Source organism: Panonychus citri, unplaced genomic scaffold (assembly GCF_014898815.1).
Source record: "Panonychus citri isolate SS breed McGregor unplaced genomic scaffold, ASM1489881v1 Contig00023, whole genome shotgun sequence".
Classification (NCBI taxonomy): domain Eukaryota; kingdom Metazoa; phylum Arthropoda; class Arachnida; order Trombidiformes; family Tetranychidae; genus Panonychus; species Panonychus citri.
The window spans coordinates 749,835-769,587 of NW_026515428.1; the positions used below are offsets into that span (position 1 = coordinate 749,835).

Here is a 19,753-nt window from a genome sequence, read left to right on the forward strand (position 1 = left end):
TAAACACAATAAACACTAAACATACACACGGAATCAAATTGTGATTAAAATTGTTCTCATGTTGATTAATCACAATTTGTTTTCAAGGAGAATTTTAAAAATCTCTTTTTCTATTTATATAAAACTAACAATCTAAACAAAGAAGAAGAAGAAAAAAAAACATCAATGACAATCAATCGATACTTTTTTTCCCCGTAAACGAATCAATTAACTAATAAATTAATTTGATTTGACAATTAAATTAACCATTTTGTTTACCTTTTCCTATCCGGTTAATAATTGATTGGCTTGAAAAGTGAAACAGTTTGATGAGGAAACAATTGATTCCCGAAAATTGTGATGATCTTCAAAATAGATACTTGACTGTTAATTGTTACTTATCTGAATTAACTAATTACGATTGTAAAGCATAAAAATATCAATGATTTATATTAGATAAACATTTATTATTTACCCAAAGAGTTGAGAGAGAAATCAATTGATACTTATAATCATTACCATTAACAATTAAGAGAGATAATAATTTATCCCAAAGTTTTTCATTCGCCTACGTAACAATTATATTTATTACATTTGTCTATTTATATATACATACACTTATCTTTAATAATACTACAATAATCAACTAATTGTGATTAACTGATTACATTGTAATACAAAAGGAAACAAAGTATAATTTATGAACATTTGATTACAATTTGAAAAAAAGGGAGAGAAATAAAAGTTTACTTGTGAATATCAATTAGAATTGAAATTACAGGTTAATTGGAACATTTTAACAATACAATTAATTAATTGTAAAACTACATTTAACAAAAATCGTCAACAATTAACATAATCAAACAAAACTTTAGACAAACAAAAGGTAACAATTAACATGCTCATCTTCATCATGCTGTTCAAAGATGAAAACATTTCATATTACATTAAGGGAGAATAGTAAATTTACTAATTAACTTAATTTAACTTTTGACATTTCACTTAAAGATTATTTAGATTTGTATTCACAATTGCAATTTGTTTTAATTGTTGAGAAGAAATTGGAACCGGTCGACCGTTTGAATTTGCCGCTTTTCGCGCGTAACCATGGAAACAAATGAATTTTGTGTATCAATTGAGCTTTTCAGTTAAAGGGAAGGACTTTAACTAAACATGTTAAAATTAATCTGATAATTTATCAACTTTTACTCTCTCACAGTTTTAATAATACAGGGCAATTTATCTTCCTCTTTCTTTTCTCGTCTCTCTCTCTTTATCTTCATCATTTACTTTCTATCAGTGAATGTGTATGTGTGTTTGTCTGTGTCTCCCTTTCTCTCTTTCCATTCATCTCTTTTGATAATCGTGTTGATTTTTTGTTCTATTCGATGTTAATTTTTTCTTCTTTTTCTCCTTCTTCTTCTTGTTTATTACTCTTTTCCTCTAAATCTTTCTGTCATTGATTCGGTGTGTCTGTTGTGTTATTTTCATTCACCTCTTTTTTCTTCTCATCCAATTATTTATATATTTTTCGAATCGTAAACAACAACAACAACAACATCTTCCTCATCATCATCATCATCATCATCGTTTTTCTTCTGTCTGGTTCTCTTATTTTTACAGGGTGGAAAGAAAAGTTTTCCTTTTTTTTGGTTTATTCTTAGAAAACAACAACAAAATCAAAGAGAAAAAGAATCTTCTTCTCCAATTAATTTAATTCTATTCTCTTAGTGTTCTTCTTATATATTTTCCCTCTTTCTCTCTCTATCTCTTTGTGAGTGGATTTTTGTTTGTTTGTGAGTGAGTATTTTTCCATCTCCTGCCACCTTAATGCCATTCATTTTAAAAGCGTGTTTACTTAAATATAAGCGAACTAAATCAATAAAGGAAAGATTTTTTGTTCTACATTCACCAACACCGATTTCAGCAGCAACAACAACAACAATAACATCATTAACATCACCAATAAGCAGCACAATTTTCCCTTCCAATGGCAGTGAAAACGGTAAACCACCAGCTCGATTAGAGTATTATGAAAGTGAAAGAAAATTTCGCTCTGGGTCACCTTGTAAGGCTTCCATTATACTTAAAGATTGTTTCAATATAAGCCGGAAACATGGAACCAAAGAAACTGATCATATAATGTTCATCTTTACAAAGGAAGATTGTTACACTTTCTATTTTGATGATGAAAGAAATTTACTTGATTGGTTTACCCTTCTAATTGAATTAACCGAAATACACCTTAAATCATCACGTTATCAAAGAGTATGGCAGGTAACCCTACCCAAGAATCAAAATACTGAGAGAGAAAATTTAACCGGAACTTATAGACTTTGTCTAACCAATGATAAAAAGTTACACCTTGTCAAGGTTGCACCAAATGAACTTGAACCAATCCTTCATGAGTTACCACTTTCCTGTGTTCGTCGTTTCAGTCATAATAAAAAATATTTCATCGTTGAACTTGGACGTGGAGCTGCTATTGGAGCGGGTAATTTGTGCATGTTAACGGACGATGGAGCAACAACCCATGATATCCATGAATCCATATTAAGAGTAATTGACTACCAACCAACATTCACATTAAATAAGGTCTCAACCAATGGATCACTTCAAAATCTAAGGTAAGCTTGTCAATCGAGTTGTAAGAAGAGAGAGAGAGAGAAAAAAAAAGTCAATCAACAAGAACAAAATTGAAACCTTAAAGAAGACAGAGATAGAGAAAAAAAAGCTTATTAAGATTATCATGATAAACATCATTATCACCATGATCATGAAGATGATGATGATCTTCATGGGAAAACGAGTAAATCTAGACTTTCATCAGAAAGAAGAGAGAGAGAGAGAGCAAGAGAAAGAGAGATGAAGATGATCTCTTGTTTACTAGACAAAAGTAATTTATTCTGATATACTAACATTGTAAGAGAAGATGAAAATCTGCTAATTGCTAACCAATTAGTCGATGATGGTTAACTAGCCTCAGATTTTACTTTAATTAACTTTACTCATCATACCAACTTGATGTAAACAAGTTCAATGACTAGATTGGCATTGAAATGCAATCGACCTTTAAATAAACCATTTTTTTTTCTGTTGTTGTTGTTATTGTGGTAAAGAAAATACAACCATGTTATTATTATTATCATTATTATTATACTTTCTATTATTGTAATAATATGACATTGAATTTTGTTTGTTCGTTTTCCTCTTTATCTCTTTTTTTTTCTCTCTCTCTCTCTCTCTCACTGTAATATTTTCCTCTCACTAATTCTCTTTTTCTATGTGTATCATTTTTCCCTCTTTTTTATTATTAGAACACCAATTCACCATTCAGTCTATGATTCGGAAACAACATTGCGACCAAGAAGTGCATCTACCAGTGAATGTTGTCGACCCATTTCATTTAGAGGACGTCGGATAAGCCGGGAAAATACAATCGGCGGCGGGATGAGTAATCCTCAGCCCATACCAATAGGAATACCAATTAACGGGGGCAGTAATGGTTGCTCAAGCCACTCCAGTGGTCAATCTTCCCAATCACATTCACTCACCTCACCAGGTTCCTATTACGATAATGACGAGATGCAGGATGATGGTTACGTTCCAATGAAACCTCTTGATCTTTCATCGTCCGAGGCACTTGAATTAAGTGTTAATAGTTACAAATCATCAATTGATTCACCAACAATATTTAACGCTTCGTCAGATTTATCACCAACCACCACTGGGATATTGAGACACTGAAAAAAGGAAGAAGATATATAAACTTATCTATTATATTTTTCTCTTTCGATATTTTGTGTTTTTCTTTTCGATGTTTTTTTTTTGTGTTTTTCTTCCTCCATTTAAAGTTAATTAAAAAAAAATTGATCAACTTTTTTTCTTTTACAAAAAAAACCAAAACAAATCACTATTGTAAATACTCAACTTTCATTCATGTTTTGAAACTGTTAATTGTTATTCTTCCTGTTTGATTGTTTGAATGGGAAAGGAAAACAAAAAATTACAATCAGTCTCACTCTCTTTTTCTGGCAACAGTTATGATTATGGAAAAGTTTATAATTAATTTGCTCATTAATTATGAGAAACAAAGTCAGTGTGTCAGAAATGTTGATGTTTTGATTGTTTCCATTCAACAATCGATGAGGTAAAATTAAATTCTAGTTAATTGTGTTTCCATTTCTGACAAGGTAAAAAGATGAAACAATTAAGCGAAACGATAAAGTTTAGATTTTAACTTTTCACTTGTTTATTACCTTTTCTCTCTTTAATTGTGATTAGTTTAATCACTAATCTCTTTTTCTGATTGGTAATTGATAATAACAATAAATGTTTTTTTCCTTTTCTATTCATTCCGAGTAAATTAAATTTTCCAAGGAAAATCCAATCAGATTGGAAATCTCTTGTTTTCTTTTTGCATAAAACTTTTTTGTTTTTCTCTTTTGTAAAAATTATGGCCAACAATTAACTCTCTCTCTTTTCAGGTAATATTATCCTTTTTGTTTACAGTTAGCTTTTATTACAACTGTTTAATTAATTGTCTTTGTTGTATTTTCCATTTTATAATTGTTAATCTTTTCCTGTTTCTTTTCATATCTTGTACCAAGTTTGAGATTTTCTGTTTGCTTTTTATTGCGAAGTTGATGATGAAGAAGAAGAAGAAAACAAAGGTGAAAGGTGAAGATGATGAATAGAATGATGATCAAGATGAAGATGAAGACAACAAAAAACGCTGAAGAAGAGAAAAGACATGTCATATTTACATGTTTTGTCTTTTTTTTTGTTCGATTTAAAGTTTAACGATATCGTTGGAAATCATTATCATCATCGTATAAGAAAAAGTGTTTTTGTTTGTTTATAATAAGTTGAATAAGGAAAACAAAACCTCAAATTCAGGCCAAATGATACAAGTCATGGTGTGGAGGTGTTGTTGTTGTTGTTATTGATGATGATGATGATGATAATGATGACGATGATGTGGTTGACTCGAAAGAAATGATTTCTATATATATATATATATTCCTCTTTTTTTTACTTTTCCTTGTTTTTTTCCTTCTTCTTTCATGATAAGTTTGAGTCTTTTGAAATATAAAAAAAACTCATGAATCAACATGTTGAATTCATGAAACAAAAACAATATTTATAATAATATATTTATATTTTTTTCTTAAATGAGGGATTTGTTATAGTTGTTGTTGTCCAAAGGTTTTCAGGGATTAAGGTTAATCTTGGCTTCGTTCTCGGCGTTTTTTTATCATTCCAATTGAATTGATATCCACTGAATTTTTTGTTACATTATCAATTATATTTTTCACTGAGGATGGTGGTGAAAGTGGTAATGTTATCGTTGTTGATTGTTGTTGGTGTATTGTTGGTGCAAGTTGATTGGTTTTATCATCTTTTGTTTTTACTTCTAATCCTCGAGTTGCCAGATTAAGTAAGGCTTGAGCTCCTTTGAGTCCATCCTCATCATTAACATCAACTTTTCTTTTCATTAAAACGCTTCCTCGACTTTTTCTGCCATTATTATTATTGTTATTGTTATTTTCAGTGTTAATTGGTACTTTTTCCGTTAAATTGTTAGATTCAGTTGTTGATTGGTTTTGCTTTTGTATTGTCAGGGATGTTGGTGGTGTTGGTATTACTCTAATTATTGGATTGATTATTGATGGTGTTGTTGTTAATTTTGTGGTGCTTGTTGTTTCTGAGTTGATTGATTTTTGAGCTTCATTTAATAATTTAGTATTCTGTTTCTTTGATTCATTAGATCGGCTGAAATAGTTATGATCATCAGTTGGATTATTGTAGATTGTTGAATTATCATCATCATTATCATCAAGAGTTTTATCTGATGGTTCACTGTTGGAGCAGAAAAAAATAATAATAAAAATCAAAGAGAAAATAATAATTAATATCTTTCGGATTTGCCATGATTAGAAAAAAAAATTATCTTGATAATTTTAGATTGATACCTTTTTACATCAGTGATTAAAGATCTGCTCTCTTCTGAATTGTAACGAGTTAAGGTTAACATCGATTGAGCGGCATCAGCTTCTTCAGATTCTGTTTTAGGAAGATGGTAATGGAAGGAGTGGGAGAAAAAGAGAGAGAGAAAGTGAAGAAGATAAGTAAGTAACCAAATATAATTTGATGTTATTAGTTTGACAATCTGATAATCAAAACAAAAAAAGATTATATTAAATTTGGGAAACAACATAGAAACGAGTCTTTTTGGTTGTGAAACATTTTCAGTTGTGAAGATCCGTCTCTATGTTTGTGAAAAAAAATGTAGAGAGAGAGAGAGAGAGAGAGAGAGCGGGAGAAAGGTAACATTCGGTAGATGGGAAAGGTGAGTGAGCAAGTGAGAAACTATGGTAGCCTAGTGAAAAAAGAGGGAGAATTGGATTAAGGTAATAGGAATAGCCAAACAATTAACGATGTAGAAAAACGAATCGATTGGTGACATGGAAACCACAATTTTGTAGATTCAAGACTAACCTCGATTTATAATTGGAATCAATAATCTTTTGCCCAACAAAGGTGAGTTTCCAATTTGAGGTATTTGGTCAAAAGTTAAAATCTTCCGAGAGTCACTACAATTGAACGAGAGAGAGAGAAACAAATAATTTACAGTTAATTGATAAATCTTACAAACTGGATCAAGATATCCAAAGTTAAACTTAGTTAGTTAGATGCAACGTTGTAAGATGAATTTGTTAATGTAAATTTTCAACTTCAAATTGATGTTGATTGCTTACTTTAAGCCTCGATTTTTAGAAGAGGTCAGCTCATTGATTGGTGTTATTTTAAAGTTCGTTTTAGCTGTTGACATATAAGGATAGATGTGAGCTGGAGTTCGTCGGACAGCTTGTAGTAAATTAGGCCTTAGATCGGGGTCGACACACCAAAGGGAACCTTTACCAACAATCTAAATGATGGAAAGAAGAGAAAATAATATTATCATCATTATCTAACGAAAGAGAAAATTGATTCGATTCGATTTGGTTTGCTTTTCTTTTTTTTAGCTTTTCTTTTTTTCTTTATAAGTTAGTCAATCGCTTACGGGAACAAGTTCGTCTTTTCCTTTGTCCAGTTTTTTGAAACATTTGTTTAATGAAAGATTATGTCGAACAGTATTTTTCCAACCACTGGGAGAGTTTTGATAATATGGAAAATGTTCAACTATCCATGCATAAATATCCTTAACAGGTAATGCTTTTGATGAGGATGATTCGATTGCCATGAAAATAAGGGAGCTAAATGAGTAGGGTGGCTTAGCGTGAATGTGAATTTTAGGATTATATGGCACCGGTGGAACTGAACAGGGAAGATTTGAACCATCATCTTTGTTAATTGAACAACTTTCATCTTCTGGTGAAGAGCAAACATCATCAGGATAAACATTTTCATTTTCTTCTTTGATAAAATGAACAATATTATCTTTACTGGTAAAAGTATCTCCACAAGCATCATCAGAATCTGAATCATCTGTTCCAAAATGATCATCAAGTAAATCACTTAATCCACCTCCATCTCTTCCTTTACCTCCTCCTTTATCTCCGCTACTGGTCACTGAGGTCATACTTTTCAATAGGTTACGATCTTGAAGCCAAGTTAAATTGGTAAGATCATCATTATCATCGACACCACCAACTGTTGATCCAATTGTTGTTACACCAATTTCACCAACACTAACACCTCCTTCATCGTCCAGATCGGTGTTACTTTTTTTATTACTAATACCATCATTTAAACCCATTGTTTAGAAAGTTACTTGGTAACCAAATCAATTTGATAGCAATTTGCTTGTCACTAAATGAATCAATACCAATTCCAAGGATTCCCCGTAGAAACTGTTGTCTCTTTGCTTCCGAATCTCTCTCTCTCTCTCTCTCTCTCTCTTTCTCTCTTTCACCGAGTTTAGAGTAAACAATTGAATAGAAACCAATAGATAGTCTCAAGTAGAGTTTTAAATGAATTGAATTATTGAACACACACAATAAAAAAGAAGCGAAAAGGCAAGAAAATTCAGAAAATCAAAAATCACTGGTCAAGGTGAAGATGATGAAAAAAAAGCAGAATGAAAGTAAAAAAAATCCACAGAGAAATTAATCGAAAACGAAAAATTTTCTTTCAAGGCGATCAACTGATATTCATCAATAGGTGTATATTAACGATAAATGGACAATTTACGACAATTTAAGAGCAAAACAAATTATGATCAGAACAATAAAGAATAATAAAAACAAAAAAACGAAAATAAGAACAAAAAATTTCAATAATAATTCAACTGTTGTCATGGAAACGAAATTGATAAACAAATGTAACCAACTGGTATTCGAATCCAAGAAAGTTGAACTTGGGACCCGATCTTTGGAAAAAGGCGCCAAATTTGAATCGCGAGATGAAAAAATGGAAAAATAAAAAATCGATTCCACAAAAGTAATTGATCACTTTTGAGAATGAAAAACAATCAAAAATATGAGAAGCTAAATTGATTGGTTATCTTTATCCTAAGTTAAATATTCTTTGTTAACTTATCGAAAGTTTGTTTGATTTAGATAAATACTAAATTAAATAAACTTTTTCTCTTCTCTCCAAATTCAATTCATTTAACTAATAATTTATAGTTAATTAGTATAAATCATTATCAAAATTTTCTCGTTTTAAAATAATTTATGTTTACCAAGCTGATCAAGTTAAAGAATCAACAATTAAGGTAAATCCACAAAATAATCGAGTCAATTTTGAATAATTTTCTTTCAACTCCATTTGAATTCCCAACGTAATAACAATCAGCTACCGGTAATTGTCTGACTAATTTTTGCTTAAACCATAATTTTAAGTAGTTCATTAACTAAATCAATAGGAAAGGAGAGAGATAATGGTTAACCTAATTGAGTTAACAATGTAAAATTTTGATAAAAAGAAGAGGAAAAAAAGTTTTGGAGATTCGATTGATTTTTTTTTCGAGTTTTTTTTTAATTCTTATTATTATTTTAAAACATTTCTTTTTATATTATCAACATAGTTAACATCGGAATTATCACAAGGAGATGGAATTAAATTGGCACCAGTGTTAGAATTTAATTGTACATAATGTCGCTTAACGTGTTTAGTTAAATGGTCACTTCTCATAAATCGCCTCGAGCAAATTGAACAAACAAACTTTTTCTCCCCGGTGTGGGTTCGTTTATGTCGAGATAGTTCATCAGATCTTGAAAATTGACGATCACAACCTTCCCAAGTACAAATGAACGGCTTTTCCCCTAATAGGTTAAAGAAGAAGGAGAAAAAAAATGAAACAATTAGTTGATTAGATGAAACCGAAAGCGGTAACTTTGAGTGGAAAAAGCCAAAAAGATTCGTATCAAAGAGTAATGAAGTACTACTCTTTGATTCGTATTATCAATCGATTAGAATTATCATAAAATTGATTAACGAGTTTTTTGTTTCAAGTTTCTTACCTGTATGAGTTCGTATATGGGCTTTGAGATGTGAACTTTTGTAATAAGTTTTTGTACAAGATTCGTAGGTACATTTGTAGGTTCGACGACGAATTGAACCGTCAACGGGTTGAGTTTTTTTCTTTTGAATTGATTGTTGAGGTTGATAATTAGTTGATCCTAAAGGTGGTTTATAAATTAATTGACTTTCCTTAATCATATTATTATTATTAGTTTGTTGAGAGGAGGTAGATGAGGATGATGATGATGAGGATGACGAGGATGAAGAGGACGAGGACGACAATGATTGAGGTTTAATTGCTTGTGATTTATTGATGAATTGTGATTGTAACAAGTCCAAAGTTGATTCATTACAATTGTGATTATTATTATCAGTTGTTGTCGTTGAATTAGTATCTAATTGCTGATGTTGGTGGGGGTAATGATTATGATTATGGTGATTGTTTAATTTAGTATCAACAATTTTTCGAGATGTTAAAAATTGTAGAAAATTTGAGTTTGAATCAATTGGTTGTTGTTGATTGTTACCACTGCTAATATTATTGTTTGCTAATGAATTTGTGAAATTTGATTGACTTTGATTTGATTGTTGTTGATGTTGATTTACTAGTTGATTATTATTTTGATAATTACTTGAATTTTGTTGATTTTGATGTAATGATGATGTTATTTGTTGATTATGCTGTTGGCTATTAGTGTTAATTGTTTGATTGTTTATATCTGTAGGTAAATTATATAAGCCAAAAGAATTTGAACAGAAATTGGAATTAAAGAAATTAGATGAATTTGTTGAACAATTAGACGATTGTGAAGATGAATCAGCAATTAGATCACTTAAACTGAAACTTGGTTCAAACGATTGATTAAAATGGTGATATTGTTGATTAACAGGATGATGATTATAATGATTAGTTAAATTTTGATTATAATTTGAATAGAAATGATTTCCAGATGAGTAAGTATTATAATTGTTATTAAATTGATTTCGATGATGGTTATTGAATTGATTGTTCAAAATTGTTGATGATTGTTGATGATGAGGTTGCGGTGGTGGTGGTGGAGGTGGTAAAGGTGATGAAGGAGGTTTCAAAAGTAACAATGGATTAGCATGATCACTGGTTAGAACTTGATTAAGTTGATGATCATCATGATGGTAGTTATGATGATGATTCATAGAAGAAGGTGAATTATGGTGAATATTTGGAAATGTTGATGATAAAAATGAAGATGAAGATGATGAACGATGATTATGGTCGTTCATTAGGTTACTTCTTGGGTCATATTCATCAAAATCGTCTCCGAAATAATCTTCCTCTTCATGAACTTCATCATCTGAGAAATGAGTTATCAGCTGGTGATTTGGACGAGGTCGTTTAGATGATGACGATGCTGAACCAGAAGATGATGAAATATGATGAGGATGATGATTGTTGCTACTATTAGATGAAGATGAATGTCGTTTACGTTTAATTACCAAGTCTAAAGCCTGATCAGAGTGAACATCATAGGCTATCGGGTCAACAACAAGTTTACAATCATTATCATCATCGTAATCATCTTCATCATCATACTCAACATCATATTCATGATGAGAATTTTTTCCCCTCACCAAATAATCATAATTGTTATCTGTTGATATAACGTGATAACCGATAACTCCACCTCGTCCCATCATCAATCCCCTTCGTTTTCGTCGCGATCTTAGATTATCATTACGTTTCATCATTGATATTTCATCTGACACGCCTCTATCATAATCAGAACAATTAGATGAAGATAATAATGATGATCGAAGACGACGAGAAGAAGAAGGTGATAATGATGATGATGACGATGATGAGTGAGCTAGAGAGGGGGAAGAAAAAGATGAGGATGAGGCGGAGGTTAAGTTATTATTAATATTACAAGAGGGTGGGAAAAAGTGTGAAGGTGGTGCTTTTACAATAACGGAGACACGAATACCAGTGGTTGAGAGCGCCATTTAGGAATGAGAGTCCGAGAGAGAAGGAGAGAGAGTGAGTGAGTGAGTGAGTGAGTGAGTGAAAGAGAGAGAGAGAGAGAGAGAGAGAGATGATGATGATGATGATAATAATGATTTTATTAAAGAAGAGAAAACGAAGTAAAAAAAATTATAACTGCTCAACAACCTTCCTTATATACCCGAGTAGCTCTCTCAACTATTCTCTCTCTCTCACTCACTCACTCACTTATTATCTCTCTCATAAAATATTTTTTTACATCAGCCTATCCCCGTTATAACTATCGTTATCCAATGGAAACTCATTGATTTATCTACTCACTATCAGGTTACCATGCACAAAGTTAATGATTCCGATGATGTTGATTCAATTATAATACCTCACGGAATTTTTTAATTGTTGACGGGGAAAAAATTGATAAAGTCATAAAAATTAATCCATCACATGATTAGATTGACAATTAAGTTTTCACAATACAATAAAGAGGCAACATCATCATCATCATAATCAACAACAATTAACAGATAGACACACACAATACAAGTCTAAAGCTAACAATTAATAAACCAAAAGGCAAATCTAATACTAAATATTGTATTTTAATACACTAATTGTTATCATAATTAGTAAATCAACCTAGATTATTATCAATCATCAAGTGACAAGCAATTGAGAAAACAAAACAAATGTGTATTAACTTTATATTTCTGCTTACAATCGGGTTCCGGGTAAATTTTACTACAATTATCGTAAATTTCATTGATTAACTTTCGCCGTTTTGGATCATCATAGTTGAGATAATAATCGGAAGTGGCCAGTTTTGCATTGGAACCTGTTGGCATCACATCGGAATAAAATCCACAGCCAAAGCGCTCAAGGGAAACGTTGTTGCGACAAGTTTCAAGTGCGTGAGCTTGTGACTTGAAACCAACTTGCGAATAATTTTTACAATTGGTTGTATAAGGTGAAGGTAAAAGGTTCGCCTCGAAACCTTTGTATTCAATGAAAAACTTATGGGCACTTATCTCGATGGGCCCATAAGTTACCCGTGGGGTTAAAGTAAACATGATACTCTTACGAGAATTGAATTCTTATTAATACATATATCACACTTGTATATCGGTTATCACTTGTTGCTCAAGGTAAACGGCGGTAACCAAAATGGTCTGATAGATACAACCGATTGTTGCGCTAATCAAGATAATCAGGTTAAGAATCCAGCGTCAATGTTGAATTTTCTTAATCTCATCTTGTTGTTGTTGCTTGTAAATTGTAGGAAAGAAAATTTATCAAATCAAGAAATCAATTGTTGTTGGATTTACAACACTTATCAACTGTTGGTTTTTATTTTATTACTAATTCATTCAGGCAGTTAGTAGATTAAACAACATTAAATTAAATCATAATAAGAAAATTGTAGCTGCCATCGTTCCATTCAATTGTTAATCAATGATGATATGGTTTATTTGAATTGAGTAAATCAAACTTTGAACGGCGTCTCCAGGTAAGATTTATAATGATCAAGAAACTTTTTACCTCCTTCAGATTCAATTATTTCATTTTCTATGAACTTTTTCATGGGCTGACAAACCTGAGGTGCTTTCTTATAGTTAACCTTACACTCGCCACGTAAATAATCAGGTAATTGTTTGGTACCAATAAATGAGCCAATATCATTTTTCGAGGCGAAACAAATTTGTTCACGTAAATTGTCAGGTATCCATGAACGGGCTAAACGGTAAATGGCCCTAAGAATCCAGGGTAGTTCGTGAAGTAAAATGTACTTTGTCCCACCAGGATAATAGTTAATCCAAATTCCGGTCAGAAATTGTAACAATTCAATATCAACATTGAACAAATTACCACCATAACAATCCCAGATTAATCCGTAGCTGATTAAGGTTAATTAGAGAAAAATTGAAAAAACAATTAAATAAATTACCTTTGTCTATACAATCAATCTAATCCAAATCAGGTTATCAAGCAAAAAAGTTAATTAAATGGTGTTTCAGAAGTAAAGAGACAATTTAACTCAACAGATTTTCTCAGAAACATTATCAAGTTTGAAACTAGAGCTTTCTATTAATATAAAATTTTCATCACCTTATATTGTATTATGTCCGAAAAACGTGTCGTAAACGAGCTACGACATAAAAGTTTTCGCCAAATCGATGGTCAATCGAAGCCCATAGAAAAATTTATCATTTCAATTCACAGATAAACTAAATAATTAGCCTTAGGCTTGACTGATTGAAATTTTTTGGTAAAATATTAAAGAAATGTAGAACTCAATATTTTACACAAAAAAAGTTCCAAGATTTCATCATAATTATGAATAAAATATCATAAATAGCGAAAATCTCTGGCAAAACTTTCGTTCGACATCAAGACAAAATGGCGTAAAATAAAATAGCCATTTATCAATTTGAATGATTGAAAGCTCAAAGTGTAATTTAAACTCGTACCTTTTTAATGTGAAATTTACAATTTGTTAGCTGCAACAGATGATGGATAATAACGATTTGAGTTGTCTCTCTACTTCTGAAACACCCTTTATAAACAATCAATGACGACGATAATGATGATTCAATTATCAATACCTTATGGAAATGTTTGATCTTTGTTTTAATTGTTGGTGGAAAAAACATATTAGTTAATTGTTACTAATCTACTATAAATAACGTTAATTAATTACTCTAAGTTCTTACCATCTTCCTTAATTGTTTATTATCTGACATGATTAAGGGATAAACAGTTCAATTGATTACCTAGGGAAATAGTTGATCTTTTGATTTATTGATTAAACAATTAATCCATCACATGATTAGATTGACAATTTAGTTTTCAATACAATAAAGAGGCAACATCATCATCATCATCATAATCAACAACAATTAACAGACACACACAATACAAGTCTAAAGCTAACAATTAATAAACCAAAAGGCAAATCTAATACTAAATATTGTATTTTAATACACTAATTGTTATCATAATTAGTAAATCAACCTAGATTATTATCAATCATCAAGTGACAAGCAATTGAGAAAACAAAACAAAAAAGTAAACTAATCAAAGTTAATAGAATCCAAAAAATCAATTTTTCCAGTAAATTTGGTATTTCTAATCAATCATGATGATCGTTAATCATTGATTAAAGGAGAGAAATCAACTGTTAATGGTTGGACGATAATTGAACTTACCCTTTACCCGATTTACGGCCTTCGATCTCACATCGTTCAAACAGATAAACGAGAAACTTTTGAGACAATAAACTTAATTCATTGATCTTCTTGTGCAATTTAACTCTCACGTAAACGGTTGATACACCATTCTGATCCTCGGTGTAAAGATGAGCCTCACCGGTTTCAAAATATTCCTTAGGAAAATCAGTTAATTGTATTTGGTTAACTCCAAATGAGTGTCTCCATCTCATTGATTCAACTAACATGTTAAATCCTTTATCAATATCATCACGTTGATGTTTAAGATATCGTTCAATTGTATAATCATCACTGATCACTCTGTCAATATCAATCTGATCATAAAGATGACCATTGGTTTTCACTTCCTCGGTAAACATTGACCTTATCTGTTGTATCATGGCTGATAAATTGTTATCAATTCCACCGCCTCCTGAATCAGAATCAGAATCACTCATTGAATTATTAACCATGATGATGAGAAAGAGTAAAGATTAACGAAAAGGTTAAAGGTTAATCGGTAAATCCTGTTATGTGGTATGAAAAAAGGTTGGGTAGTAGCGATTAGCTGATTGTTATCAATTGTCGTGTGTTGATTGTTGGAAAATGAGAAAACTTAATCAAGCTTAATTGTGTTTATCTTTTTGAGATAAAAATGGAAACAATTAAATCACAAGATGAGGAAACGCAATTAACTTATAAGATGAAAGTGGATTACTTGGATTAAGTGGATTAAGAGGATTATTGTTACTGTTGGTACTTTTGATTGTAAACAATTTACTGATTGTTAAAGTTTATCAAAGGGAAACTTTCAACTGAATGATCGTTCAAATTGTTCATCAACTTGCTTTTTATTCACAATTTAGCCGAAAGCAAGTAACTTGATTTTCCTCTTTTCTAATCATCATCTTTAATCATAATCGCAATCATAATCATAGAATATTAATTTCTGACTTCGAACACGTTCAAATGGTTCAAGGTTGAAATCGAAAGTTTTTTATTTTCTTTTTTTTTCGAACTTTTCAAAATTTAGAAAAAAAAAACTTTCAATCCAATTTAATTTCTCCAAATTTAATTCATCTCTCATAATGGTTGTTAACATCATCGTTAATTGTTGTTGATATTATGAACAATTTAATTCTGATTGTAATAGTTGTTTAATTTGTCCTTGGCTATTTCATTTTCAGTATCTCGTTTTTATATATAAATAAATTGTTGTGACTTTTTCGTTGTTCAATTGTGATAATCAGTAAATTATTTACACAACAATTAACTTAAATCATTGGTTATCACAATTTCCCATAGATAATTGTAGTTGTTTATCATGTAACAATCAATTGATTTTGATTTGATTTTGACTGAAGAAAAAAAAATCTCAGATTATCATTAGAAAATCATAATTGCTCACCAATTGATTAGCTAATTAACTCTCTGGTAATTTGAATTATCATTTTGATTGTTGCCTCCGATTTATATGATTAACTAAATTAGTAAATTATTTTTGGGACCTAATAAGTTAACTTGTGTTTAACTGTTTCTTTATTTATATGAAATTGATTTTGTCAGTGGTTATTTTTAACAATTTAAATTGAGCAATCAAATTTGATTCAGTTCTGTGATTATATTAATTTGATTACGTTAATCAATAAGGAGGAAAAACCAAAGTAAAAAATCAAATCAAATCAATAAATATCAAAAGGGAAACAATTTGGTAAATCATTTGTTAATTGTTGGTGAACTTTTCTTATTGTTATTATCGTTTTGATTGTTTAATTGTCACAATCAACTTGATGATCGGTCATTAAACTAATCATCAAGTGTCCAGTCCAAATAATTGACCGGACAAAAGGACCAGTATGTTGATTTAATTGTTAATCAGCCTTAATTGTTTGACTATCAACCTCTTGACAAGTGAGGTTGATTAAACTCAAAAGTCAACAATTAACCAGAAATTAAATTCACCATTCAATTTAACCATTACTATTATAATACAAATTGTAACTGTTAATTGTTACCATTGATTGTTTAAATTTTATTGATTTCAAACACTCAACAATTTAAATCTTGTTGTTTTTCAATTAGTGTATTAATTTGTTTTTTTACCTTTAACATTTTGTCAGTGATTAATTAATTGCTAGTGATTACGTAATGACAATTTAATACCAAATCTGATAACAATTTAACTCCAGGGTAAATTAATCTAATCACTTGAAAGTATATTTTTTGTTTTCAATTTTATTTAATATCCAAACCAAATTAAAAAGTTAAATAGTGAAACCAGTTAATTGTGAATCGTAATCATTGAATCAATTAGATAACAACAAAATGCCAGCAAACTTTTAATTACAATTTAGCTTGGAAATATAGTTAACTAACTATTAATACAATTTAAATTCTGGAAATTAAATAATAACTAGAATTAATTATCTAAATGAATATCACTTTGAACAATTAGTTGATTGTTTGTCTCAACATTACTGAAATTCAATGTTAATTGTTTGGATTATTTGAAAGAAAATTAAAAAATTCAAATCAACAATTAACAGTTGAATCAAATTTAGATATTGATTGTGACTGAAATTGATTGTAATTTAATTGTCATTGCTGATGGCATGATAATTTATAAGGAAAGTTAGTCAACAATTAGAAACAATGTTTTTAATTACATTGATTGTTACACTAATCATATAATAATAATTTATTTATGTACATAATTGATAACAATCAATTATGATCCAATTAAGGTCAAATCTGAAGGAGTGATTAAAGAAACAGCAAATTAAATAGTTGTTTAGTTGTGGTAACAATCAGTTAATTAACCTTGACATTAACTTGGAATAATAAATTTGTAGCAATTAAGATGATCAATTGGATGAAAAGAAAATGAATTGATTAGAATAATAATAATAGAAAATGAGTTTAATCACAATTAGCTAATCATCATCTTCTCATGTAATCATTACGATCAAGTGAAAATACTTGAGATTCAACATGGGGTCGAATTTTTTTCACCGATTTCATTGAAGTTCTGAACTTTCTCCAAGAAGCTGAGCTTGAACGTCGTTCCCTAAACTTGGCCTGACGAGTTGAATTACTGTTACTCTCATTTCTTAGAATGTGTCCCTTGGCGGGTTTAGATGAGGTTAGAACTCGACAAAAGTCAAATAGACCTTTGAAAATCATGGGCGCCGAATCGAGTATACTAAAGCCGAACCAAGTTCCAAGAATTGAACCAATGTAAATAAGATACTCGAAAAGTGGTAACTTGGGTAGACAAGTATTGGTTATATCGGGCTCGGTGGGAAACGATAGGCAGATTATGGTGAAAGATGAATCGATTCGAGCGACTTTCTGAATCCTTGGGACAAAATATTTCTGCTTACAATCGGGTTCCGGGTAAATTTTACTACAATTATCGTAAATCTCATTGATTAACTTTCGCCGTTTTGGATCATCATAGTTGAGATAATAATCGGAAGTGGCCAGTTTTGCATTGGAACCTGTTGGCATCACATCGGAATAAAATCCACAGCCAAAGCGTTCAAGGGAAACGTTGTTGCGACAAGTTTCAAGTGCGTGAGCTTGTGACTTGAAACCAACTTGCGAATAATTTTTACAATTGGTTGTATAAGGTGAAGGTAAAAGGTTCGCCTCGAAACCTTTGTATTCAATGAAAAACTTATGGGCACTTCCCTCGTTGACAATTGTCACCGAGGACATTTGATTACCATAGGGAAGTGTCCCCGTCGGGTGAAGGTAAACATAATACTCTTCCGTGGTTACAAATAGTTCGTGGTTAAAGTAGATCGATACTATCGTTCCAAGGTATTTGGTCAGTTCGAGATCTTTTTGTTGTAATTGTCGAACCGATAAAATTGGACAATTAATCGTCATACATATGTATGGCTCTTTAACCGATGTGTTTACAAGGCAATCGTTTAGTTCATCGATGTTCATGTTGTTTACCAGGTCAATTTGACGAAGTGTTGGTATTACTTTGGCGATTAATTGTTCGGTATCGGGCATCATTTCCATCATCTGTTTAATGGTCAAACGGGAAAATTCAATGGTCAGAAAGGTTATTGCATCAGATGAAAATTTCCATTCATTGAATTGACTTTGATTGTTTACCAAAGGGAATTGTATCTTTAAACGGGAAAATATTTTCGGTGCTCGAGCTTTTAACCGATGATAGTCAACGAAATTGTAAAAATAAAGGCAAATCGATAGATCGGGAATTCTGACCACTTCCGAGAATTGAATTCTTATATCGGTAATCACTTGTTGCTCAAGGTAAACGGCGGTAACCAAAATAGTCTGATAGATACAACCGATTGTTGCACTAATCAAGATAATCAGGTCAAGAATCCGATGCCAATGTTGAATTTTCTTAATCTCATCTTGTTGTTGTTGCTTTTAAATTGTAGAAAATAAAATCAATTAAAGCAATCGAACCAATTTAAACTCTAATTGTTATTTTCTAACTTACCAATTGCTGCTTTAATTTTGGTGAAATCGATTCTTCAATTGTATCAATTGTCCTCACTGATTCCTGCCAATTTGAGCCCATGATTAAACATTATAATTAACAACTATTACTTATTAGTAGCAAAAATTTTAAATTGTCTTTCATTGATCACCAATGAAAAGCAAATACAAATGTAATACCTTTTAATCAATATTCCCTATGGTTATTGTTTTGATTTGAATTAGTTACCTAGGGCTAGGTTAACCTTAATCAACATGATTAACTTGATTAACTAATCATTGTAACCTACAATATTGATACAAAAGTGAAACCCAATCAATCAGAGCACAAGAAAAACTTTTCCTCTTATTATTAGACGAGAAAAATTAATCATAACCAATCATTTACAGGTGAATAATCAATAAATAAGGAAACAAATTGAATTGATTAGTTTTCCAATCAGTTTTATTATCAAGTAAATTAAATGGTTCGTTCGGCTCAAGGCAGCCTCAACTCTTCAATTTCGAGCTGCTGAAAAATGATGAGATTCCAAAGGGAAAAATTTATTGATGGGTAAGAGAAAGTGAAAAAATTAAGAGAGTTAGTTAGCTGAGTGATATGTTAATCAACTGGCTTTGGTCAACTTAGCCAATG

General features: G+C 30.8%; 5 protein-coding genes across 5 annotated transcripts; 1 reads left to right on the forward strand and 4 right to left on the reverse strand.

Annotated features, from left to right (window-relative positions):
* Positions 1-1,145: 1,145 nt before the first annotated feature.
* On the forward strand, positions 1,146-3,885 carry LOC128396601 (insulin receptor substrate 1-like). Its single transcript, XM_053357208.1, has 2 exons — positions 1,146-2,606; positions 3,297-3,885. The coding sequence occupies exons 1-2, from the start codon at positions 1,810-1,812 to the stop codon at positions 3,724-3,726; spliced, it is 1,227 nt and encodes a 408-aa protein (XP_053213183.1). The 5' UTR covers positions 1,146-1,809; the 3' UTR covers positions 3,727-3,885.
* A 593-nt stretch (positions 3,886-4,478) lies between these two features.
* On the reverse strand, positions 4,479-8,254 carry LOC128396599 (forkhead box protein N2-like). The gene is made up of 5 exons (XM_053357207.1): positions 7,046-8,254; positions 6,741-6,910; positions 6,481-6,575; positions 5,955-6,045; positions 4,479-5,841 (listed from the first exon to the last, which is right to left on the reverse strand). The coding sequence occupies exons 1-5, from the start codon at positions 7,739-7,741 to the stop codon at positions 5,205-5,207; spliced, it is 1,689 nt and encodes a 562-aa protein (XP_053213182.1). The 5' UTR covers positions 7,742-8,254; the 3' UTR covers positions 4,479-5,204.
* Positions 8,255-8,943: 689 nt separating this feature from the next.
* On the reverse strand, positions 8,944-11,518 carry LOC128396598 (GATA zinc finger domain-containing protein 14-like). Its single transcript, XM_053357206.1, has 2 exons — positions 9,450-11,518; positions 8,944-9,251 (listed from the first exon to the last, which is right to left on the reverse strand). The coding sequence occupies exons 1-2, from the start codon at positions 11,428-11,430 to the stop codon at positions 8,977-8,979; spliced, it is 2,256 nt and encodes a 751-aa protein (XP_053213181.1). The 5' UTR covers positions 11,431-11,518; the 3' UTR covers positions 8,944-8,976.
* Positions 11,519-12,730: 1,212 nt separating this feature from the next.
* Positions 12,731-15,464, reverse strand: LOC128396602 (motile sperm domain-containing protein 2-like). Its single transcript, XM_053357209.1, has 2 exons — positions 14,632-15,464; positions 12,731-13,320 (listed from the first exon to the last, which is right to left on the reverse strand). The coding sequence occupies exons 1-2, from the start codon at positions 15,102-15,104 to the stop codon at positions 12,909-12,911; spliced, it is 885 nt and encodes a 294-aa protein (XP_053213184.1). The 5' UTR covers positions 15,105-15,464; the 3' UTR covers positions 12,731-12,908.
* Positions 15,465-16,946: 1,482 nt separating this feature from the next.
* LOC128396675 (uncharacterized) lies at positions 16,947-19,491 on the reverse strand. The gene is made up of 2 exons (XM_053357295.1): positions 19,121-19,491; positions 16,947-19,044 (listed from the first exon to the last, which is right to left on the reverse strand). Exons 1-2 carry the CDS (start codon positions 19,199-19,201, stop codon positions 17,572-17,574), a joined length of 1,554 nt encoding a protein of 517 aa, XP_053213270.1. The 5' UTR covers positions 19,202-19,491; the 3' UTR covers positions 16,947-17,571.
* Between the last annotated feature and the right edge of the window lie 262 nt (positions 19,492-19,753).

Excerpts from the sequence above, each read along its gene's own strand:
- LOC128396601 (XM_053357208.1), top strand. The coding sequence starts at position 1,810 with ATGCCATTCATTTTAAAAGCGTGTTTACTTAAATATAAGCGAACTAAA. Across the intron at positions 2,607-3,296 it reads GGATCACTTCAAAATCTAAG|AACACCAATTCACCATTCAG; the intron begins GTAAGCTTGTCA and ends TTTTATTATTAG.
- LOC128396599 (XM_053357207.1), bottom strand. The coding sequence starts at position 7,741 with ATGGGTTTAAATGATGGTATTAGTAATAAAAAAAGTAACACCGATCTG. Across the intron at positions 6,576-6,740 it reads TCTAAAAATCGAGGCTTAAA|TGACTCTCGGAAGATTTTAA; the intron begins GTAAGCAATCAA and ends GTTCAATTGTAG. Across the intron at positions 6,046-6,480 it reads GATTCCAATTATAAATCGAG|AATCTGAAGAAGCTGATGCC; the intron begins GTTAGTCTTGAA and ends TTCCTAAAACAG.
- LOC128396598 (XM_053357206.1), bottom strand. The coding sequence starts at position 11,430 with ATGGCGCTCTCAACCACTGGTATTCGTGTCTCCGTTATTGTAAAAGCA. Across the intron at positions 9,252-9,449 it reads CCATATACGAACTCATACAG|GGGAAAAGCCGTTCATTTGT; the intron begins GTAAGAAACTTG and ends TTAACCTATTAG.
- LOC128396602 (XM_053357209.1), bottom strand. The coding sequence starts at position 15,104 with ATGGTTAATAATTCAATGAGTGATTCTGATTCTGATTCAGGAGGCGGT. Across the intron at positions 13,321-14,631 it reads GGCCGTAAATCGGGTAAAGG|CTACGGATTAATCTGGGATT; the intron begins GTAAGTTCAATT and ends AACCTTAATCAG.
- LOC128396675 (XM_053357295.1), bottom strand. The coding sequence starts at position 19,201 with ATGGGCTCAAATTGGCAGGAATCAGTGAGGACAATTGATACAATTGAA. Across the intron at positions 19,045-19,120 it reads CAAAATTAAAGCAGCAATTG|CAACAACAACAAGATGAGAT; the intron begins GTAAGTTAGAAA and ends ACAATTTAAAAG.